This window comes from Elgaria multicarinata, chromosome 3 (assembly GCF_023053635.1).
Source record: "Elgaria multicarinata webbii isolate HBS135686 ecotype San Diego chromosome 3, rElgMul1.1.pri, whole genome shotgun sequence".
NCBI lineage: Eukaryota > Metazoa > Chordata > Lepidosauria > Squamata > Anguidae > Elgaria > Elgaria multicarinata.
In genome coordinates, this window is record NC_086173.1 from 62,884,500 (window position 1) to 62,909,388 (window position 24,889).

The 24,889-nt window shown below is 45.8% G+C and overlaps 1 protein-coding gene across 1 annotated transcript; it reads left to right on the forward strand.

Annotated features, from left to right (window-relative positions):
- Positions 1–257: 257 nt before the first annotated feature.
- On the forward strand, positions 258–24,625 carry GIPC1 (GIPC PDZ domain containing family member 1). Its single transcript, XM_063120497.1, has 6 exons — positions 258–590; positions 888–1,073; positions 4,756–4,936; positions 22,850–22,962; positions 23,757–23,838; positions 24,099–24,625. The coding sequence occupies exons 1-6, from the start codon at positions 309–311 to the stop codon at positions 24,248–24,250; spliced, it is 996 nt and encodes a 331-aa protein (XP_062976567.1). The 5' UTR covers positions 258–308; the 3' UTR covers positions 24,251–24,625.
- Positions 24,626–24,889: the final 264 nt, after the last annotated feature.

The window sequence follows — 24,889 nt, forward strand, 5'->3', positions numbered from 1 at the left end:
AGGACTACCATAGATATGTGTGGGCCAGTGTGTTGTTAAAATTGTGAACTTACTTGCAAGGCTGCTGTACTCTCTCCCTTACCATCATGTTAAAAATTGCTCCCAGGAAGTGAAAAAGTGTCTCTTTCCAGAACCTGCCTGCCCTCTTCATTTTCCTTGTAACCTGGTTTTGTTTTTGTTTTGTTTTATCTTGAATGGCCTACAGGGTTTCCATGCTGTTTACTATTGATCTCATTTGTGCCCCCCTCCACCTCTAGGTCCATATCTTGAGTGACTGACCCTTGCTGCTGATTGGCCACATCTCCCTCATGCCGCTTGGACTAGGCCGTCGGAAGAAGGCCCCACCACTGGTGGAGAATGAAGAAGCTGAGCCCATTCGCAGTGGCCTGGGTGGGGTGGGGGTGGGCAGTGCGGGAGGGGTGGCAGCACTTCAGCCCGGCCTTCCTCCCCCCCCAGCCAGCCTCCGTCCTCGCCTGGTGTTCCACACCCAGCTTGCCCACGGAAGCCCCACTGGACGGATTGAGGGCTTCACCAATGTCAAGGAACTGTACAACAAGATTGCGGAGGCCTTTAAAATCTCATCAGTTGAGGTAGACATGATGTTTATATTTTGGGGTAATGTCCATTCAGGGTTCGGAACATTCTGGGCATGACTGGCTCTGTTGGGAGGTAACATAGTTGGATGTATTTAGGGTGGTGGTCTGTCTACCTCTGCTTAAGGAAATATCTGGGGACCTAAGCTGGAGGTCAGTGCCCAAGAGCATGCAGGTCCCTTATATCAGGGACTTAAGGGAGTAGCCACACCATGTACTTTGAGTATTACTTGAAAAGCAGCTAAAGTGCCTGTAGCATCAGGTTGTCACACATCCTTTCTTGATACTTCCTAGGTGATGTTCTGTACCTTAAATACCCACAAAGTGGATATGGACAAGTTGTTGGGTGGCCAGATTGGCCTCGAGGATTTCATCTTTGCCCACACAAAGGGTCAGAGGAAGGAAGTCGAGGTGTTCAAATCTGAGGAGGCCCTGGGCTTGACCATCACAGACAATGGTGCTGGCTATGCTTTCATCAAGGTATCTTTGGATAGTTTTGGCCACATCTGCTCTCCTATTGAATAGTTGCTGGCTTTTTACCGGGATTTTATCTATGGATTTTTTAAAATGTATTTCAGTTGTCTACTGTGTTGCCTGTGGTGTCCCTTCTAATCTGTCAGCTCCAGTGCTTATCTTTTAGAGTCATTTTCTCAAGAGGGTATTAAGTTCAGTGCTTACCCCTAATCCTCATTCATTGATTCTTGTTTTATCTGAGCCTTTCTGGGACCTAATATCTTTACAGGAACTAGGAGAGCAAGCCCACCCATTCCTAGCAAAGATCAATTAGTCTTTTTTTTTTCTGCCCACTGGCCGAGAAGGCAGTCTCTTTACAAAGTGATTCCATAACACTCATGTTTCTATAATACACCTGCTTGAGACCTTTCCTACATGAAGCTTGATGATTGGGCCATTCTGTCTCTTGATAGTGTATAGAGTTAAATTCTGATAAATCAAGCTGTCTAGAAAGGCTAAAGTGTTTCAGCCCATCAAATTTAAAAAAAGGTTAATAAAGGGAATATGATGGAGGAAGTAGACAGAGAAGGAAGTGGATAGAAAACTTTCTTTTTTTTCGTTTCTCACAATACTAATACCGTACATTGGATCACCCAATTAAATTAATTGGCAATAGATGCAGGTAACACAAAAGAAAGTAACACATAATTAACTTGTTTAATTTTCTGCCACAAGATAGGTCAGTCGCTTTAAAATAGCATTAGAGAAATTTATGGAGGATAGGACTACTCATGGCTATTAGCCATGATAGCTTAATGGACGCTCCACATACTGAGACATTGTAACTCTGCTTTAGGCTTTCAAAAAGGTGTCTGGTTGGCCACTGTTAGAAACAGGAGGGTTGACTAGATAGATCTTTGCTCTGATCCAGCGCTGCTGTTCCTTATGGTCTTAAAATTCCCACATTTAAAAAACAAATAAACTCAAAACACACACACCCTTAAATTTTATAGTTCAGAATAAATATTAAATTTAACAAAATTAGATGTGCTTATTTACATATTTTGGGGTGCAGAGTTTGATTTGTATGTGAAGAATCTGAAATTTTAATCTATTGTTCTTGGGTAAAATAGTTGAAGATTTTTATTCCATTGTTCTGGGGAAAGATGGCTGAAGATCATATCTATGATAGCTTGTTTGGCATTGATAACTATATTTCCTATTTTAAACTCATAACCAAATCCAGGAGCAAGGCAGGTTAACTTTTTTTAAAAAGTTGAACTTCCTGCAATTTTGACAGAAGCCAAAGGCTTGATATCTGTGTGTGTGCTCACCAGTGGCTAATTCTATCCCAGATCATTTATGGGGTGTTGGTAATAGAGTTACAAGGGCTGGGGGACATGGCCAAGCACTGTGAAATGGATCTGCACTATTGATTACAGAAAACTGTTCATTTGACAAAATCAGCTTCACCCTACTTCCTTTTGAACTAACAATACCAGAAGAACATTGTTTAAAGAAATATGAAATTCCTGAGAATCCACAGGATGACTGGATACTGCTTTAGAGGTTATATGTCCTTAGACCAAGGTGGACAACCTGCTGCCTTCAGCCTCATTTCATGTGACTCTTGGCCAGCAATCAGTTCAGACCTCTGGGGAGAGCAGTCTATCCCTCCCCCAGCCAGAAAAAAGGGTAGATGGGAGGGAGAGAAAAGGGGTGGGCCTACCCACTTTTGGCTGTGCTGCACCCACCGCTGGCATGTACACCCCCAAAAGATTATCTCTTGAGGTCATGCAGCTCTTGATGGGAAATCGAAGCTTCTCCACCCCTGTCTCAGGCCCTTGTAGAGCAGAGCTCTGCTTCTGCAGAAGCCTGCTTTGCTAGAGCCTTAATCCTCTTTGGAGCCTTATTAATGATCCCCTGGTACAGTCGGTGCATAACCCTATAATCTGCTAGTTACATTCTTGAAAATGCAGAAGCTCACTCTTCTTTCATAGTTCTGAGCATGTGCAAAGGCACTAGATTGCAATGTCCACTCTGCGCATACGGCCTCTTCCATGCTGCATTACGCATGTTGAAACCAGCTGTCGTGTGGTCCTGTAGGTTTAGCCTTCCCCAGCCTGGTGCCTGTTTTGGACTACAGCTCCCATCATACCTGGCTGTTGACCGTGGAGGTGGGATTTGCAGCTCAAAACATTTAGAGGGCACCTGGTCGGGGAAGTCTGCTGCAAGGGACCTTAGCACTGAATTTTATCAACTGAACTGAACTTATCCTTAAGTTAGACGCAGCATACTCATGTGTGCCCATACATGCTCTCTTGGTGGAAATAAATGGCAGGCCAGGAATTGGTGTTAAATGCTTCCTTTTCTGTCAGAGCAGTTGGAAGCTCGCGGGAGCAACACAACCTGTACTTTCTTGCGGAGGTGTAAAGAAGCCATGAGGTTAGTAGCAGGGAGACCTGTCTGGTATCTTTGGATGGCAAAGGAAATCTTCACATGGCATCAGCCAAAAATATCATGGTACCTACTATGCAGTTAATGAACAATTGCATTACTCCACCCAGGGTTTATCTGCCTCTCCATTGTAAAGGAAATTACTGTGTATTGTCGCAGGATGATCAAAGGGAGGGGTCCAGTCCTTGCCCTTTTAAAAGTGTCACAACACCACACCACAGTGTTTATTATTTAATATAAGGTTTCAGATCTTCTCACCTTTGCCTAAGGAGATCCTATAAACAAAGAATCTTTAGGTTGCTTTGGTTTTAACAGCAGTGAAAGTCTGTTCTCACTAATATCCTCTCTAGTTCTAATTTTCTCCCTCTTTTCCTTTTCTACTTTCCTTCAGGAGGCTAGACTTCCTGATTACATTCCTATTATTGGGAATTGCCTGTAAACCTTCTCCATGCTTAATCCATATAGTGATTATGCCACACACTAATGAACAGAATACAAATACAAACAAGCTACATACAGTATTCATGTTCAGTTCATGGCCCCAAGAACAGTTGCACTTGTACAGGCAGCCCCGTGCAGAAATGAGTACTTTACACAACAAAGGTGAATGATAATGTAGTGTATGGGCAGTCTATCTGGGAAACATGGATCAGGAAAGACACATTCAGGAGCTTAGTATCTACAGGTATATGTAAAGGCTATCTGGTGGTCCAGAAGTGCTTTTCCTAGAATGCTTGAAGGTGGGGTGGGGTTATATCTCCTTTGCAAGGTATTTGACAATTGCTTCTGCAGGAAACAGGATGTCGGACTGGTTGGACCGCTGTTCGCAACCATTGTGAGTCAATTAGAAATATAAGTATAATCACGATTCATGATTCTCAAGGAGAAGTTGCAGGCTCAGCACTGAATCATGTCCGTGGTTTCAGATCATGATGGATGCCAATGCAGAAAGGGACTGAGGTGTTCATTTTATATATAGAATTTGGTTTCTTGTTGCTCATAGGTACACAGTCACCTCCACTTGGAGCCCTGACAGTGCAGGCAGCCCCCCCACACTGCAAAGAATGACAGGTTATGTAATGAGGCAAAAGACTAAGGGGTTGATTGTGGTGCACCAGTTGCCTAATAATAGCTATTAGAAAAGCATTCAGGAGAACGATAATTCTGCCATTGGTTTGATGTATCATGAACTTCTCTGCCACTTGCGCACACACAGTATTTGCATATTGACTATTTCATATGTTGTTTTCAGAGAATCAAGGAAGGGAGTGTTATTGACCGGATCCAAGTCATCAATGTGGGGGACATGATTGAATCCATCAATGGTCAGAGCCTTATCGGCTGCCGGCATTATGAGGTCGCCAAAATGCTCAAGGATTTGCCCAAAGGCCGTACTTTCACACTGAAGCTTACGGAGCCCCGGAAGGCTTTTGGTAAGTATGTTCTGCAGGCTCTGCTGTTGCCTGGGTTGCTGAGAAGTGGAGTTTTGAAACCTTGTTTCCAGTGGGTCTGAGCTTCAGAGTGTTCAGCGTGAGAGAAGTAGTCAACTCCCCAACCTTTGAGTTGCCTGTGTGCTGTTTCTTCTCATTGGTGCTGTTTTTTGAAGTAAACTATCGCTCTGTTCCAACTGAGGGATATTATATAAGAGTAGAGGTGATCTAGTGGTAATTGGTCACTGGTTGGGGAGATAAAGGAAATGAAGGGTCAGTTGTGACTGGAGATTTTGCCATCACAGGTCAATCCATTGGTCGATTGGGAGGTCAAGCCTGGAACTCTCTCGTCTGTGGAGTGAAGTCTGTGCCCACTTGTTCCTGGATCTTTGAGTTGCTCAGTTACTGTAGTCAGTCATTCAGCAGCAAAAAGGCCCACTGCATTCTAGAGTTTAGAAGAGGCATCAAATGTTAAAAACATCTTTAGGCAAAACATTAGAAATACTTTAAGTACCATGGTACCTATGGACACTGGTGTGCCTTCAGCACCTTTATTGGAGTCTGTCAAAGTGCCTTACCCAACCCACTTTTAATTAAGAAATCTTAGTGGCAGCTGGATCCACCAACCACAGCCACCTTAATTTCCTATTAATTGGGTCACATATGGGGCTCAGAGACATCTTAGGAAATGAAGATTCCTGATTTTTTTCCTCTGTAGCACACTCAGCCACCAGGAAAGGGGAGGGGGGAAGAGAAAGGAGTCTCTTTCGGTGCTGCGTGGTAGGATGGGCAAAGGCTAGGGTAAGCAGTGGGAAGGAGGTTAGGAAGGGCAGCGGTGAGTCTGTTAGACAGTCAGGGAAGCAGGAAACCAGTGGGGGCTGGGGGAGCCAGCTGGGAGCAACCTGGGAGGTTGAAGAGGATTATGTGCTGGTATGTCTGAATAGATGAGGGCTGTGCGTGTATGAGAGAGAGGCCGGGGGGGGGGGGGGAGAGAAAGAGTTCGAGGAGGTTTCCCACTAAAAGAGTGAGTGTGGTTTTCCATGTGTTCCCAATGTGGAGGGCAAAGGAGCGAAGTGTATGTTTGTTTACATGCATGGAGTGTGTGTGTGCGAATGAGAGAGAGAAAGAGAGAATGTCTATGCATGGTGATCCAGAGTGTGAGAGAAAAAGTGGGGCAGGGAGATTGAATTGCTTGGATGAGAGGCCGAGGTGATAAAAGGTGTTTGCCTTCTGCAAAATCAGATTTTGTTGGTGTTAAAAATGTGGCGTCAAAGGAGTTGTTTAGTGTGTTGGGACGGACTTAGACCCTACCTCTGCCTTGTACCCCATCTTTTGGGTAGGCTACTTGTCCTTTGCGAACAGCCATATCTCCCACATGGCGTCCAGAACACTTTTCAAATTGCAAATGTGCCCACAGCCCCCCCTCCCCCAAAGTTGCAGGGTTCAGCAATTGATAATTATTTAAAATTAACATGGCAGGAACAGAATTAGGCATAGAAAATGAAGAAGCTAGCTAACAGGTTCAAAGTCTGGCTTTTCCCTCAGTATTACACCAAGGCCGAAAGAACTTGATTACCATTGTACTGGAGGTAACGAGACAGTTTCCAAACAAGACTCTTCATTTTCAAGAGTGCAGCAAGGGGATAACATGTGAACAATGACAGCGCTTGCTCAAACTCGTGTCATCTTGGAACTTCTTTCTTGAGTTTCTAGGGACAATTAAGCATCTTAATTTCAAAGCCAAAATTATTTTTCTTTAAAAACTCATTTCCTGGCAGAGCTAACAGAGGCACTTGTTTTTCATATCTCCCCTGGCTTGACTTTCCTTCCTCTCCTGCCATAAATTTTAGCTAACGTAACACATCAAAGAGGATTTCTGAATTCCATGGGCCTTTCATAGCTAGGTGGATGGTTCCTCTTAAGCAGGAAGAGTTATTTAACACTTGGCAAACACCTGAAGAAAGTTGACAAAGGGTGTGTTTGAATTCTGTACTTTCAGCACACTGGTTTCTTGTTACCTTGTAAACTGAGCTTCATCAGAGCAAAACATGGCTGCCATTTTGCTTGTAACATACACAAGACAGATTTTAATTCTGCAGGTAAAACAGGCACAGTTAGGATTCCGTGATGTCTGTGAGGGAACCATAGCCACAGTTCTATAAATTTTACAAGCAAGTTTGCCATAAGGCAGAGCTCACCCAACTTTGAGCAAAGGAACATTTGCCCTCTTATAGCAAGTGCTATCTCTGAAGATGCAGTGTGTGTGTGTTTAGGGCTAGGGTGGGGGAACCTTTTTTCTGCCGAGGGCCACATTCCCGGGGCAGGGCAGGGAAATCTGTAGGGGACTTGCAAATAGAGTCTGTCTTTCGGACACACTCTTCTTTTTTCTCTCCCTCCCTCCCTCTTCACCCATCTGGCTGTGGGGAACAGACAGACCACTGTTGCTAGGGTTCTGAACTGACCTCTTTCAGAGATCTTTTGGAATTAGGCCTAGGGCCATAGGAGGTTCCCCACCCCTGCTTTAAAAACACTAGGGCACTGGTCTGTGTGTGTGTGTGTTCAGACAACACGCTAAGCCATGGTTAAGCCGCTAGCCCCATTGCAGCAAATGGTTACTGAATGTGCTTAAACTGTAGTTATGTAGCCACCATGGTTAGGAATGATTCACACGACACACTAAGCCATAACGTTGAGCTTAGAATGCTTAACCACTGTGGCTTAGTGTTTCACCTGAACAGGGTCTGTGTCTGGCAGAGTGATGGGAACCAGGGTGGTAATCTCTTTTTCTGTATGCTACTTCAGAAAGAAATGGGTGGGACATAGAAAATAAACCGTGCTGGATGTACGCTATGATTCCATGACATGTGCAGAGAGAGAGAGAGAGAACACACAGGATGTAGTACAGAGCTCAGCTTCCTGGGAGTTTCAGCATTCACTTTTAAAGAGCATGTTTTTCTAGCCCTTATAAGCTAATTGATACACTTGACAATATGTGGATAATGCCTGCTGATGTCTGAAGCCAGACAGGTGGCAAAATAAAATTTCCAGCAGCTGATTAGTGGAAGAGTTTCTTTCTTCCTCCTGTGCCCTTCCTCCTTCCCTTGCTGCCCCATTCTATGCCTATCAGTGCCAGAATAAATTATGCAAAATAATAAGCAAATTATTTGCATAATTTACCCATGACATTTTTCTTGGCACAGAATTTGAATAGCTTGGGTGCAGAATTTGATTTTGACTTTATTTTTTTTAAGGGCAGAGTACAATCAGCCCTGAAAATAAGTTTATGGCTCCATTTGACTGTTGTGCTGTAAACTGACCAGCAGATGCTGCTGCATTGCCTCAACAGCCATCTAAACAGGGTGGGCAAGCATATCTTTGCTGATTGGCTATTCAAATTAGCTGAGGTCTCTTAGGCCTAAATGGTTGTCTGTAATTGATATAATTTGCATAATATTTTCATATCATTTTCATGACATGGTGAAGATTCAAACTACAGCTGGGGGATAAATTGCACTACATCTGTGATATTCTTTATGGTATTGCTAATCTGAAACAAGATAAAAGTTTTAGTAAGGTTCTTCCTAAATTGAAAGGGTTTAGGCTTCCTGTGGCTTGCCTCCCTTCACCTTTTTTGCATTTTAGCAATGTTTGTTTTTTAGCGTCTCTCCAACAGTTGTGGATAGCAACTTCCTTTTAATGGGTATCTGGAATTTTCAGGATTCTAGCAGGAACTTAACAGCCTGCATAAATGTGGCACAGGAGCTGCGTACCACCCAGGCACCCTGTGATTTGAGACGACAGTCTGAGTTTTCATACAGAATACTAAAAAGGCTTTTTGCACTACAATGATATGTAATATGGAAGTAAGACCCGTACATTTGTTTTTTCAAAAGCCTGTCTTCTACTCTTTCCACTGCATTAGCAACATTCACACTGCACAAATAACAACTTGGGTGTTCAGTGTAAACACCCTGGGAAGCAGACAGATTTTGGGAGGCAGTTCGGGCTGACTTGAAACTGTGCTGCAACAGCAGCCTTCTCTCACCAGCAGAGGTCAGGATGGCACCAGCTAGCAAGTCCTGCTTCCACCCACAGGCATCCCCCACAGGCAAGAAGACAGGACCAGTCCTGCCATGCATGCAGCAGGCTGAAGCAAGCTGAGGGGGAGACAGATGAAAGCAGGAATGGGTCTCCCGAGGGTGCAGCAAGGCTTGTTGGCCCCAGCAGCAGGAAGAGCACCATTCAGACCCTGCTTCAAGATAGCAAACTGTCTTGGGTCTCGTCTACACAGGCACTTTACCCCGGGGTAGCTTCAGAGTGGCGGCAGGTGATCTACATGACGCAGCCACCGCTCCAAAGGGATCCAGGGGCAAAGCCCCAAAGCTCCGTGCTAAAAAAGTCAGGTACTTACCTCGACTACTTCAGCTTGAAGTGAGGCTCTGTGCCTCTGCGGAACCTTTTTAAGACAAATAAAATAAAATTTAAAGGGGGTGTTGGAACAGGGAAGACAGGGAGCTCTGGGCTCCACACTGTAACTAAATAAATATTTTTTTAAAAAAAACGGGGGCGGGGAGGAAAGGGGCAGCAGGGAGGCAAGCACTGGGGAGGGGGGAGGAACGGGGCAGCCGGCTCTCCTCCCTCTGAGCTTGCTCTGGCTGCCCCATTCCTCTCTTCCCCCCCCCCCGGTTTTTTTAATTTTTAATCTGTAGATGCAAACCTTCACATCTAAAGGTTAAAAATAAAAAAAATGGGAAGGAACAGGGCAGCCAGAGGGAGGAGAGCTGGCTGCCCCATTTGTCCCCTCTCTCCTCAGTTCTGCCAGCGGCAGCAGTGGCAAATCTGATTTGGTGCTCTTCCCATGCAGGTGCTGGGAAGGAGCGCCAATTCGGGGGCCTCAAGGTGCAGACCCGAGGCCGTCAAGACAAGGGCCTGGGTTGGCATGCAAGTGGACTTTCACTAGGTCACTTGTATCCAGTCAGTAAAGCAGTGGTAGGCAGCGCAATGCCTTCCAGATGTTTTGAACTACAAGCGCCGGGCATTGTGAAGAACAGTCAGGGATTGTGGAAGTTGTAGTGCAAAGTTTCTGGGGGTTCTCTACAGGCCCACCACGAGGAGCGTAGTGCTGTGTGGCAATCAGCTTCCCCCCACCCTTTCCCGAGAGGAAGGCATGGCGGGTTGTGTGCACTGTGGCCACTGATCTCTAGAGGCCACACCATGTACCTTTGGGCAGCACCACCAAAGAGCAAATGTTTCCTGCCTCACTTTCTCCTCAGGAAAGGCCAGGCAAGGAGCAATGTCGGATGCCGCTCTCTCCATGGGAGAGACAGAGAGGGAAACCGTCTTCAGCTCTTGAAGCCTGTGCTCTCTTTGCCTCTCTCTCCCAACAGCATGTTCTTCCTCCCCGCACACAAAAACTATCCCTTGGGAAATGCCTCTGTGTGCACGCGCGTGCATTAGTGACTACAATTTTTGACTTGGCCAGCCAAAATTGGTGGACCCTTGCTTCTCTATGCAGAAGCTTTGTTATGCCTCTAAAGGAGGTGTTCTGCATTTAGCTGGTATAAGAAGGAAGTGTTGGTGGCGGCAGAGGAAGGACACAGAAGTTGTGTCCAAGTATCCCAGAGGAGTTCTGAGGAACTGAGGTACGTGGAGCCAGGCTTGACGCTGGACTGCCCCAGCCCTTGGGGAGGAGTCGGGCAGGAAGCTCCACATTGAGGACATGTGCGGAGCTCTGTTTGTTTCATGATCTTCTGCGTGGTGATTACTCTTGTGCTAGTAATTATCTTCTGGGCAGAATCCAGCTCCTTTTTGTTCACAGTCTCGTGCTGTTATTGTCTTTCTCTTTCCCTGGTGCATTAGGCTAGTCGCCATGCAGGATGTCTTTGGATGCTGGTACTAAGAATCTTTCTGTGTGTATAGTGTTCTCCTTAGCAGAGAGTCTGGCCACAAGGCCACATTGTTGGGTAGATACAAAACCACGGGGTACTGTGTTCCTGGTGCATCAGCTACTCATAACACTTCCTCCCGTTACCCGGAATAAAACCTGAGACTTCCAGTTTCTAAAAGCATCACATTCCCTGCTGCTTGCTGTTACGATTATCCATCATTTCTGCCACTGCCAATTCTTTCTTCCTTGAGTGAGTCACTGAACAGTTCTGGGAAGGATGATGATTTTCCATTTCCAAGGTATTTCCTCCTTGGCTGCGGCGGTTGTGCGTGTGCCCGCCGTTCACAGCTCACTTTCATCCCCAGTGCTGGATTAATACTCATTAGTGCTTCAGAAGTGGCTGTCCTGATTCCTTCCTCTCCCTGCAATACCCTAGTGTAGATGTTACTGTCCTTGGCTACATCAGCCATCCTGGAGAGAGAGAGACACACACACACGCACACGCACAAAATGAACACATTTTCAACATAACCCAGGGGTCCCCAACATGGCACCCACCAGTGCCACTGCCACCCACAAGATCAGGCTGAGGTGCTCCCAAGCTATTCCCCCACCCCCAGTACAAATAGCTTGGGAGCACCTCAGCCTGATCTTGGCTGGGGGCTTTTTCGCTTTCTGAACAAGTTTGCAGAACGATCCCACATATGCTTTCTTAGGAAGCAAAAAATAAAAACCTGCTAAAAAATGGAGGGAGGGTGGGGTGATAGTGGAAGGTGAAGTGCACCCCCTACCAAGGACCCTTGGAGCAACAGGATCCTTGGCAGTGGATGGACTTCTTCCCTTCTTCAGCCGATTTTCAGCAGGAATGAACGTTTTCTCACTCTATGCAAATGAATGGAGAAATGGTTCCATTCAGTTGCATGGAAATGGGAAGAGAAGGAGGAGGGCTTTCTCCACTGTGGCACCCCGGTTGTGGAACGAGCTCCCCAGAGAGGTCCGCCTGGCGCCTACACTGTACTGCTTTCGTCGCCAGCTGAAGACCTTTTTATTCACTCAGTATTTTAACACTTAATTTTAACTTAAATTTAAATTTTACTGTTTTAACTCTGTATTTTAATCTTATAATCAACTTTGCTGTGTGGTTTTATCCTGGTTGCGCTTTTTATACTGTATTTCGTAATTGTGTTTTTAACCTGTTGGGTGTTTTATTGTGGTTTTAATTTTTGTGAACCGCCAGAGAGCTTCAGCTATTGGGCGGTATAAAAATCTAATAAATAAATAAATAAAATAAATAAATAAGGAGAGATAAAGAGGAGCCAGAGGGAGAGAAAGAGAGATAAGCCAGAGAAAGGCCAAGTGGAGGAAGAAAGGATCCAGAGAGAGGTGGGAAGAAGAAAGAGGGATCAGAGGGTGGGAGAGAGAAAGAGAAAGGAACCAGATAAAGGAGGAAGAGAGAGATAGGGAGGAAGGAAGAGATAGGTAGATAAGGATGGAATGGAAGGAAGGAAGGGGAGCCAGAGAGTCAGAAGGAAGGAAAGAAAGACTCCAGAGAGCGAATGAGAGAAAGAGGAGCAAGACAGAGAAAGAGAGAAACAAGCCAAAGGGAAGGAAAGGAAGGAAGGAAGACAAAGAAGGAGTGAAAGGAGGGGGGGAAAGAAAGAGGAGAGAGAGAGAGAACGGGGGATGAGAGAGAAACAAGAAGTCAGAGAGAGAGGGTAGGAGTGAGAGAAAGAAAAGAGCCAAGGAGAGAGAGACAGAGAAACCAGAATAGGTAGCATACACACAGTGCACATTAACACAGATAAGGGGGCACTCCTAACATTTTTTAAAGAACATTCCCATCACCCCTACCACAGTCAATTTGTGGTGGTGTCCAGGGCATACTTTCAAAATGTCAAATGGTCCCATGGGTTGGAGACTCCTGACATAACCATTTTTCCTGCTACAACTTTTGATTCATTCATTCCAAATTCAGGCTGCACCTTAATTGTTAGAGCTCCATCTTTTTTTCTTTCTTGCCTGGATAGTGTACCATTTTTTGAGACCTCCCTTATTTTATTCACTCACCTGCTTAGCTCTGTAACCTGCACAAGTATCTCCCAAGTTTTGAGAGCTAAGCTACAAAACTGATTTCATGGTTCTGCCAAGAGGTCCTGCTTTCCCAGAAAGCCATTTTGGGATCCGCTGATTTGTCCTAGCCTTATGGTCCCAAGTTGTAGTGTTGCTCTTCTCATCCTAAAAAGGGTCAAATAGAGTCCAACTAGCAACAAATCTATGGTGTTGCTGTCTGCCTTCGCATACCTGGCTGAAAATTAGCGAGCTCAGTACGTTGTTACTGGGTGGTGGATATTATCTGAATACTTATGACTGGTACTTGAGAGTTCTTGCCAAATGTATTTTTGCTGCAGATACTAAGCGTAAAGCAAGTTCTAGGTCAGTTCCTCCATTGCCATTAAGGCAGCCTAATGGCATAATGATAGGGTCCAGTAAAATTTTGTTTTCAGCCATCTTTGTAACCTTCTCCCCAATACTTCTGGAACTTGCTCATTTTGAGTTTTTGGTAATGTTGTAAGCAAATGCAAAACCAGTCAATGTTCAGCATTGCGATTTAATCGTAATGTCAAAATGACATTACGATTAAAAATAAAATGATTCCCACAGAATGGGAATCAGGCCAGCTTAAAATTAGCCAAGTACAAATTCTTGGTGCAATCTCAGGTCTTAAGTCAAGAGGATGACATATACTGCGTACCTCTAGCTCCGGAGTCTAACGGGACCTGGTGGTCCAGAGGGCCAGCATTTTGTGTTTCCCCACCTATATGTGGATTGTGACTAGGCACATACTGTCCTCATGTGCCCATCCTGCTTTGAAACTCTCCTTCCCAGAAATCCCCAGTTACTCTTTCCATCCATGACGTAAGCTGATTTGATGTCTTGCCTGGTTACTGCCAGGCTCCATCCTTCAACACGAGCATCCCTTTCAGATATCATTTTGTTTAGACACTGAGCCTCTGGGTAGGAACAATGTAAAAATATCCTGGAGCTGCTCCTGCAGCGGATACAAGCCTTTGAGTCCACCATGGGCTGCTAGAGCAGCACTTCCCCTTGGTCTTTTTATTGCTGATTGATTTTGTGGGTAAAGTCTAAACCACCCCAGTTCTCTTGCTGTAATACTGATGGAAGAGCAGTGCTAGGACTCTCCTTAAGTGAATCAAATTGGGATCTAAGGAGCACAATCTCAGTCTTGCCACTGAACTTGTCTATACATTCTCTCCTTGCCATAGTTCCATGTGCTCTAGTTCTTCGGTCCCACTCAGCACTTCTCTTTCCCGTTGCTATTCATAGGCTCTTAGTCAGTTGATGGATGGATGGCCTGCGTTGATGTGCCCCTGTGACTTAGAATCATAGAATAGTAGAGTGGGAAGGGGCCTATAAGGCCATTGAGTCCAGTTCCTCAGTGCAAGAATCCACCCTAAAGCATACCTGACAGAGGGTTGTCCAGCTGCCTCTTGAATGCCTCCAGTGTGGGAGAGCCCACAGCCTCCCTAGGTAACTGGTTCCATTGTCGTACTGCTCTAACAGTCAGGAAGTTTTTCCTGAAGTCCAGCCAGAATCTGGCTTCCTGTAACTTGAGCCCATTATTCTGTGTCCTGCACTCTGGGATGATCGAGAAGAGACCCTGGCCCTCCTCTGTGTGACAACCTTTCAAGTATTTGAAGTGTGCTATCATGTCTCCCCTCAATCTTCTCTTATCCAGGCTAAACTTGCCCAATTCTTTCAGTCTCTCTTCATAGGCTTTGTTTCCAGACCCCTGATCATCCTGGACTTGCTGCACTTCCTGACTTCTTCCTTCAGATTAGCTCTTTCATTGGTGCTTGGTGCTCTTCAGTAAGCTGAAGGTCTTCAGTAAAGCGATGGAAGTGATTGTTGGTTGGACACCTAGCCAAGTCTCAAGGCAGGGCCAGCCAAGAATACTATGAGTTTTGTTGTCCACTTAGGATTATTCCATGCCATGGAATGTCCACACCGTGTAGCAGGGGGCACAGATTGGAAACCTAACAAGAACAGGGCCAGGAACATCTCGATCTAATATCCAGCTTCTGGCCAAACACACGTTCCTTCCAGAGTAGATGCAACAACCAGACATTTTATTTGCACTGCTTCTGTCTGTGCATTCCCAACCCTGCTGTAGGGAACTGTAAGCAGACTCTAAGCCACTGTGGAGGCCCATTTAGGGTCTGTATGTAACTGTGGGATGCTGGCTGCATAAAGCAATGGAACTGGGTGAACACACACACACACACACACACACACACACACACACACACTGTATGTGTGCATTAGAAGCTGTTGCATTCTCCAGTTGGAGAATGGTCTGTGAAAATCCACTGCCCAGGATGAGCCCTGTCCTCCTGAAAGGAGAGAGCCTAATCTCTCTGGCCAAATGCACACGTTAAAAGGAGTGTGCAGAGCAGGACTTGCGACAGCAGAGGGAACCTCTTTCTGTGCCCCTATGTAAGAGCTTGTGAGACTGTCTTGTGTGAATCTGCCATGTCATAGTAGTAGCCAGTGAAGCAAGAGACAGAGAGGCCTCACTAAGTTTACACCCCGTCCTTCCCTACAAGCAGTGTATTGGTTTTCAAGGCTGGCCAGGTGTCAGGTAAATTCCCTTGTAAGCTGTTTCATGTCTTGTTACGGTGCCATATGTCTGAGAGAAGCCCAAGCCCATCACCATGTCTAGGGCCAAACTTACTGTCAGGGCCACATCTCTTCCCGCTTTTAAACCTGGCAGAGATGCAGCCCATGATACACTGATTTGCACTTGGAGGATAGCAGAATGCTGGAAGCCTGCATGTGTGTGTGTGTGTGTGTGTACACGTTGGAGGGGTAGGGAGCCAGGCAGCTGCTGCTGTGGATGGTGCCAGGAAGCTGTGAGCAAGCAATTCCCTCCCCCACCAAGGAATAATTGGGTTTTGCAAACCCCAGCTTGTTGGACATGTAGCTGGGCTATCAAGCTGACCTGGCCTGTTGACTAGAGAGCCATTGTCTGGCTTGCAGTGTTTGTGCAGGGCCCCTTCTCTTTGCCTTAGGCTTATATAATATGACAAATGGAAAGGCTGATAGTACAGTCTTCACTGGTGGCAGTGACAGGATATTGAGTTTCACTTCCTACTGTCTGGTTATTGATCTGCGAGAAATGGCTTTTATTCTCAGTCAACATAATCAACAGAACTCATGTAGTTTCAGGATGTCCCCATTAATCTGTCTCACCAGTGACATCACCCCCTTAGAATGGTGGGGTGCTTGCTGATGTCCCATGATGAGCCAAGATCACTGGAGATGACCACAGGAAAACATACATGCATGCACCTACTGGCATTTCATGCTATGAGATTACCCCTGGAGGAACCCCTCTGTGATCATAATTACAGACATCATCACAGGCGTCACGTGTGGAGCAATCTGGCAGCTCCCAGGGAACAGTGTATTTAAGTGAAGGATCAATAGATGTGACACAAACCCAGGGTGGGCAACTGTGTACCAAAGAGAGAGAGAAGCAGATGCTTTCTTTAATGCAGAGAGGCATATTAGTCTCTGACATGTCCCTTTTCTCTCTAGTTTTAAGAAAGAGACATATATGAGGAATGGCTGTAGCTCAGTGATAGAGCACATGGTTGGCATGCAGAAGGTCCCAGGTTCAGTCCTTGGCATCTCCAGGTACAGTTAGAAAGACTGCTGCCTGAAGCCCGGGAGAGCCACTGCCAGTCAGTGTTGACAGTACTGGGCTAGCTGGATTAATAGTCTGAGATGGTGTATGGCAGCCTTTTTTGTTACTATGAAGAAGTGGAGAAAAGTAAAGACAGCTTACTGACACCTTAAAATGAAGGTCTGGGCCTAATCTACACCTGCAGCACTTTGGGGATTGTGGAGGGATGATGGTGAGGTTTCCAGCTTCCAAGAACGTCCCTCAGGGGCCACATGTCAGCGAGTCCTCCTGGAATTAAAGGAGAGCCACCCTGGGTGAAGTTTGTTTGTTTTTACAGCTCCTGACACTTGTTGCGATCCTGCACAAAGCTGTGATTTTTAAAAACAAACACACACACTCAGCACCGGAAGATGCCAAGCGCCATCCAGAACATGGTGAAAATGCTCTCCCCCTCACCCCGATACCCATGGGCCCCTAGTCACCTGTTTGCTGATCCCTGCTACTTGCAAGGAACAGTGATGACCTCAGGAGAGGGGCCCACACTGCCCACGGACTTTGGGGTTTTCCCAAGAGAGGAGGGGGGAAACAGGGAAAAAGCAGTCAACGACATCCCAGGAAAACGGAGTGGTTGTCCTTGGATCACCGCGGGATCAACTATGTGTCATGTGGCCCGGTAGGGACAACCTTGGTACAATCCTGGGAAAAATGGCAGGTGTAGATTAGGCCCTGGACTCTCATCCAAATCGGGAATCACTTTATTTCATTTCTATACCGGCCAATAGCCGAAGCTCTCTGGGCGGTTCACTTCATCTGGCTGATACAAGAATGATTCAACAGAATGCTTCATTGTATATAGACAGTTCTCACTAATTATAGAGGATCTAAGGTGAAGACTTCCTTTATAAATGAAGAGGTAGAGTAGCTTTCCCTAACCTGGCCCCATCCAGATTTGTTGGACCACAACTCCCATTATTCACAGCCAGCATGGTCATTGCTCTTACTGGCTGGGGATGATGGGGGTTGCAGTTCAATACATCTAGAGGGTGTCAGATTAGTGAAGGCTGAGCTAGCGGTACGAAGAATGGGTGCCAAGTATTCATTCTCGGGTTGCCTGTTGCCTCTTGTTTTGAAAACTCTATGTGTTTCTTATGTCTTATGTCTTATACATTGAGAATATACATCTTGCAAAGGTTTCTTCACATTTGCACCAGCATTGAAAACACCAGCCTTTTTTTTTTTTCCTTTTTGAAGAATGAATGTTTTATGAACGGGACTATGAAAACTTTCCCGTTAAAATGAGACCTCCTTTGGAAGTCTGCCTAGCAGTTTTTGAATATGCTTACCCGGAAGTGTGTAATTGCTGGAGTGCATGCATCTGCCTCATAAGCTGACAAACTAAACAATTCTAGAACTATCATGACAAAGTAGGGATGTCTCATTCCAGCTGCATTCCTAGAATAGTGTGTTCTTTCAATCCATCCAGGGGTTTAACCTGCCAGTTCTTTTTCCAGGACCACACGCTAGGGGTTACCTCCCACAAATTGGGGTGTTGAGGGGTTTTTTTCTTCAGGGAACAAAGCAAATTTGACACCATCAGCACTTATTTGTTTAATTCCTTTATCAAAGCTGCCCAAGAGTCATCACACACTTATGTTATGATAGAGTTTCTTTTACAGTGGTGGTTTGAATGAATGTGAGGCAATACTACTCTCCTAGGGCAGGAAATCTGTGTGGATTTTTTGAACTCATTCAACTAGACAAGTGGATTCTGCGAAATATACAGAAAAATGCATTGGCAGCGGCTTCTCTATTTCTAAGCACTACATTGCTGCTAATGGACTGAGATCAAATACTGATTTTAGGGGTAATGCTACAGTATTTTTGTCCACTTGCTCTTCACCCTTCCAGTGATAGTTGCACTTGATGTTCTTGTGAGTGCCTCTGTCTTCACGCTCCTCCTGCCCATTGCCCTTTGTATCTTGGAGTCTGGCTTCATGGTCTCCCCCATAAGCACTAACTGGACAATGTTTTCCTTGAAGAACCCCAGCTTAATTCAAATGAGCGAAATTGAGCAGGTGAGCAACACGAAAGCTTTCCAATTTAGGAAGGCAGATGATGAGCAAGAACTTTTTTTCCCAGGGGCTTTTGGCTAGAAATGACAGTAGGAAAATTGCCCTTTGGGAGCTGTTACTCTCCTGAAAAGGACTAAACATCCCTTAGCAAACAGATGGGGAATCTGTGGCCCTCCAAACGTTGTTGGACTGCAACTCCCATCATTGCTCACCATTGGCTATGCTGGCTAGGGCTAATGGGAGTTGCAGTCCAACAACATCTAGAGAGCCACATGTCCCCCATCCCTGCTTCAACATCTCCAGGAGAGGAAGTTAGAAGGTCAATTTGCTTAACAGACAAGAAGTTGAAGCAGAGTCCTGAACTTAACTGCTTGTATATCTTTTAAACCTGACTATCTCCAGTTAAAGACCTTCATAGCAATCTCTACATAAGGATTTGCTCTCCAACCTCCAGAAATGAAAAAAAAAGTCTCCATAGTAAGCCCTTACAGAAGGATTTCCTTTATCAACTGCATTAGGTTGTTATAGCATCCTCCACAAAATAGTTACGGGTGGCAGCAATTTGTTATTGGTTTTGTTCTTGGAGAACAAGCCACCAAATATTCTAATATATGTCCAATTAAGGAAGAGCAGCTGCTTTGCTGACATCAAAGGAGCTTACAACTGAATACTAAAGAGGGGAAGTGTAAGGAGAACTGAATTATTCTCAGTAACCCAGAGAAATACATACTGTGTGGGAATGAACTGTAGAAATTGAATATTCTCAACTGGACCCTTACCAGTTATCATGCCTCACAGGATTAGTGCTCCCTGAAAACTTTTCTAAATGTTCTCTCACCCTTTTGAAGTGTCTTGAAAATGAAACCCCACACCTGCATTGCCAGGCTGGCTGTTTACTTCCCTGTACACAAAATGTATCTCTTCCTAAAAACTCACTCCTGCATGTAGCCTGTCGAAGGGCTGGTTCTTTGAAAGTAACGTATTTGCCTGGTGCCAAAAAGATAACAGTGTAGGCTCCAGGTGAGCCTCCTTAAATGGGATTCCACAACTGATAAGGCGCTCACTATTCTAGCCACTTGCCTCAGTTCCTTCAGCGGGGGCACCCAGAGGAGGCCCTCTGATGATGACCTAAGGGTTTGAGCAGGTACATATAGGAGGAGATGTTTCTTTAGAATGATTCTTCTAGTAGATTAAAGATGGAGCATATCTAAATTCTCTATAACAGTCTCTCGTGGAAATGCATCCAGAAGGCTAAAAGAGGATTATGAATTCCCTTTGCTGAATTGAAAGTTCTAAATGGATAGACCGTGGGTGGGTTTGCATGACCCCTTTTCATACCGCAACGTAACTGCAAATGTTTTCTGCTGAAGATTCATATGCGTTCTGTGTTTATGAGCATTTAAACTCTAATTTGCACTGTGTTCAGGCCTTGTACCAACACAATTTTAGAAAGCTTGATTTGGGGCGTGAGGGTGTTGAACTAGTGCTGTTGAACTAGTGCTGAATCGCAGGTTTCCAATACAAGGTGGCAGAAAAACACAAAGTTCAGTGACTCCAGCCTACAAATATTTTGAGACTATCAATGATTTGTCCCAATGCATTAAAAGTATTTCGGTATATAATTGTTAGTAATTATAATATAATTACAAATCACAAAAGGTGAAATGCATAAATTTATGAAATGCATAAATACTAATCTAATGCTACCCACCTACTCCATGGAAGTAAAATCTGGTATCTATTGTTAACATTATCAGACTCTGTGCTTATGTACTTCTACACAATATTCTGTGAGTAAAAATTCAGTGTCTGAAATAAAAAATGTCTATAGAAAAGAATCTTGTCCATTCTCAGTATAACCTATGCAAAAAGAGCATCCTACATCTAAATGCCCTTTCTGTTACTACATTTAAGTACCAAGACTGCTAGGGTGAGTCTCACTGGCTTAGAAACAAGGCTCCCTTTGATACAGACTGCCAGGAAGTCAGAAAACAAGTTTTATAAGCAGCATAACATAACCCACAATGAAGGAAACATCCAGATCAGCAGCAAGGCCGATGTTTGCCACTGTGTAAAGAATGCTCAGCTAAACCACCTTGTCAGAGAGGCAGGTCCTGGATAAACCACTACAAACCAATAATGCCCACGGAGGCACAAAGTGATTGAAAAACCAGGGCAACAGCAAGAAGATGAAGACATTGCGGCTGATAGTTTCACCACCCAACAGGCGGTTCAGGGGAAGTGAGCAAAGACAGCTTTCTCAGGCTTGTAGAGTTAGTGCAAAACCTCTTGACAAATCTTCACAGAGATAAAAATCACTCTTTTCTGAAAGGGAAAACAAATGTTCATCCTAGATTTGTACTAAAGGCAGACATGCACGGCCTGCTGCAGGCTATCTAAATAATGTTGGGATGTATGAGAAAGTTGTTTCAGTTCATTCATGACCAAAATTTACTTAATTTGCACCTCCTGAAACAGAATACAACCGGAGCACAAATTGTGGTCGAAGTCTGTACATTTCCAAGCTTGCAGTGTGATTCATGGAATAAAACAACAACAACAAAACCCTGTTTAAAATGCACACACTTGGATAAAGTGTGCCCAGCTGCTTTAGTCAACTGGAGAAAAATGCATGGTTTCAAAAATGTGCACAACTGATGGGTACATTTGGGGAAATGCACATGAAAATACGCACAATTTTTTGTGTGAAAAGAAAAAGCTCACAATCTGATATGGGCTTGAATTGGAATGAGCTTCAAGGTGGAATTTGGAGAACCTTGCCGAGCTCACCTTTTGCTGGGTGGGAGCAGGAGTAAGAGATCTTGCTTTTTTTCCCCTTTCCATGACGCCAGGTATCATGTGAAGGGGACATTCTGTATGTGTGTTGGGAGCGTGCGCACCTCCCTGTAGGGGAAATGTGCAATGATACCTGGAAGTGTAGCAGGAAACACTCTAGTTGTGCAAACTCTGTGACTGCTTCCTTGTAACATGCAAAGTGCCCCCCCCAACCGTGCCACATCTGTCCAACAGAGCTCTCTCGTCTCTCTTGCTTTTTTGGTAACGCTTGCCTTGATTAGTTAAATCACTGAGTAGCAAAACTGAAAGCTTGTTGGGGGCAGAGATGTTTTTGCTCTCTCCCTTCCTTCTGTTGCCCTGTAGTTCCCTTTTTGTTGATTCAGCTGGTTTCTTCAGAAATCACACTTTCTATTCTTGCCTATGGGAAGAATGTCTGATGCTGGCTGATGGCTGCTGTCCTGCAGCGCTGCGCTTTGGCCTCCTCCCCTTTTCTGGGAATTCCGTGCTGCAGATACGTTTAACCCCTTAGAAAGCCCCGGGTCTCCCTTTGGCTCTGATGAGCAGAAGGAAGCAGGGCTAAGCCCTCTTTCTCCCACCCCTCCTTCTTAGCAGCTCTAATTGGTTTTTTAGCTGAAATTATCGGTGCTCCAAGAGGCACGTAGACATGGAGCTACCAATATAGTATGGTTTCTAGAGAAAAGAAGGTGCTTTCACAGGACAGTGTTGGGAAAGGCTGTGGAAATAAGACCTCTGCAGGCATGTTTTTTTACGATTATTATTTTTATGCTTTCGGATGTGAGAAGGAAATGGGCCAGATGCATATTGAAATGAAAAAGCATTTTGTTGTTTGGGGCCATTAAAAATCCTGGCTTAGAAATACCTTCAAGAAATATCTTCCCAAACTCGCTGCCTGGTGATCGCCCTGCCGTTACTCCCCCATTACCTTCCAACCTTCCCCACAGGCCCTCCTGGAAATACTGTCCTATCACTGCTACTGCCTGCCCAGATGCTCTTACGCGCTCTAGGACTCTGCTCTTTTCTTTCTGGTGGGCACATGTGGTCCCGTGCTTCTTATCCTGAATAGCCTCCCCAGTCCCACTGATGCCGTGCATGTGCACGGTCTATCACTTGCTTGGGTTTTGGATTCTGATGGGATGATCCTGAGGCCTAAACCCATGACCACTTCAGTGCATAGTAATCCTGACAGAAAGGTTTGCCAGTTTAGCTTTGAGTCAGAGCTGTGTATGTGTGTATACACCCCCGCCTCTATGCTTTTGGCATACTACGCAAACTACCTTAACACAGTCAGCAGTGGCATGTCAGCAGCTGAAAACTGCATATGGCCAGGAATGGTTGAGAGTCAGTACAGGAGAGCCTCGTTCATATGGCCCCAGCACATGGAAGTGTGCAAACTGGACCAGAACTCACCAGGTTTTTCCTTTGCTTTCTTCCAGATATGATCAGTCAGAGGTCTGCAGGAGGCAAACACAGTGGAAGCGCTCAGCTTGGCACAGGAAGGGGCACTCTGCGGCTACGGGCCAAGGGACCAGCCACTGTGGAGGAACAGGTGTGTGCCTTGCAAGCCCGACGATGTCTGTTAGGAAGATAAGCAGCCATGTGAAGGTCCTGGGGGCTCTGCTTCCTTCCAAGAATGGTTTAGAGCATAGGAAACCGCCTTATACTGAGTCAGACCATGGTTCCATCTAGCCCAGTATTGTCGACACTGACTGGCAGCAATGGCTCTCCAGGCTTCCAGGCAGGAGTTTTTCCTTCCCTGCCTAGAGATGCCAGGGATTAAACCTGAGACCTTCACGCAAAGCAGAGGCTCTACCACTGAGCCATGCGGCCTCCTCAGTGTCTACAAATCCATGTCCCTGGTCCTCTAGTGAGAAGGGTACTCGGCAACATACACTTGTGCTCACTTGAGCGCTCACTTGTGCTGTCGTGTTAGAGAAGGAAAGGTTTTTAAAAAGCATCTCTTCTGCTGCCTCTCAACTTCTGCTGTCCCAGAGAAGCAGGAGGAGAGGATTGGTGGTGAGCACCAGTAGAGACTGGCTAGTACACCAAGCCGATGTTTGTGGACCTCCAGATCGGGGTCTTCTGTGGTCTTTTCACATTGGTTCTGAAGAGGTGGAGCCTTACGTGGTTCCCAAATAACCAACCTAGGTTTCCCTCCCATCCCTCCCAAAACCCTTCAGTCACATTGCAGCCACCTTCCCTTATACTAGATCCACAATCCACATTTTATTCATTGTTGCCAAGTCACTGGGATGGCTTTTCCAGTTATAAGAAAAGGGAGGAACGGGAAAAGGCGCATTGCTGCTGCGTCTCCAACAGACGTTGTTTTCTTCCTTTTCACAGCCATCGGCATTTGAGGAAAAGGCCATTGAGAAAGTTGATGATCTTCTGGAGAGCTACATGGGCATTCGTGATACGGAGCTGGGTGAGTCACCACCTCCTTCGCTCTTTAATCTGAATACTAAACCACCACAAGTCTTAAGAGACTTTGGATGATCCAACAGCAGCATCCGTGTGGGTGCTCCCATCTCCCCTCGGTGTGGACACCTTACCTCTACTTCCTGTGCTCTGTCTCAGGAACAAATATGAGGTTGTCCCTGGGTCTGCCGCCAGGCTTTTGCATCTGAGCTGTTTTGGGGGTAGAACGGGTGCTCATCTCTTACTTTTTTTTTTGTTCCTGCATAGCTGCTACCATGGTGGAGCTGGGCAAGGACAAGCAGAATCCGGATGAATTTGCTGAAGCCCTGGATGAGCAGCTGGGTGACTTTGCCTTTCCCGACGAGTTTGTCTTTGATGTCTGGGGAGCCATTGGCGACGCCAAGGTTGGGCGCTACTAGGACTCTTGTGCTCTGCTGGACCCTGCAGGCAGGACCATAGGGCGGGCTGCTGGTAGGCAGGCCTGGCACATCCCAGCATCCTCCCCTCAATACTGGGCCACCCACCTCTTCTCCGTCGGGGCTGGAGAAGTCCTAGAGCAATAAGTGACTGGAGTGTAATGTGAACAAGGGGCAGAATCGCTGCTGCTGCTGCTTCCTCCCACTTTTCTCGGCACAGAGAGTCCCTCAGACCTGAGTGCAGCCAGCCAGAAGCCCATACTGTCAGTTCCTTTGTCCAGTCCAAGGGCCGCCACCCGGCTCCCACAGTTTGCTCCTTTTGGGGAGGTGCAGCTGCTCCTAGATGATTTCTGAGCCTCGCCTTGCAAGAGGGAGAGCATAATTGGAGTTCCAGTTCAAGCTGAAGAGGGTGACGTGTTGGTCTTGGTATCCTGAGGGGCAATAATCCTGGGGAATCCCACAGAGCAGCATGGGCGATGGGTTGGGAAGGCACTGAGCTGGCTTTTGGCAGCCCTGATAAACCTTACAGGGGAGGGGGCATGAGAGTGCAGCAAAAGCTCCTCGCTGTGAATATCGGCTTTGAGCAGACTGAGCCTTAAGAGGGTATTCTCCCTGGCTTTTCTCCCAGCATGAACATCCTCT

Excerpts from the sequence above, each read along its gene's own strand:
- GIPC1 (XM_063120497.1), top strand. The coding sequence starts at position 309 with ATGCCGCTTGGACTAGGCCGTCGGAAGAAGGCCCCACCACTGGTGGAG. Across the intron at positions 591-887 it reads TTAAAATCTCATCAGTTGAG|GTGATGTTCTGTACCTTAAA; the intron begins GTAGACATGATG and ends GATACTTCCTAG. Across the intron at positions 22,963-23,756 it reads CAGCCACTGTGGAGGAACAG|CCATCGGCATTTGAGGAAAA; the intron begins GTGTGTGCCTTG and ends TCCTTTTCACAG.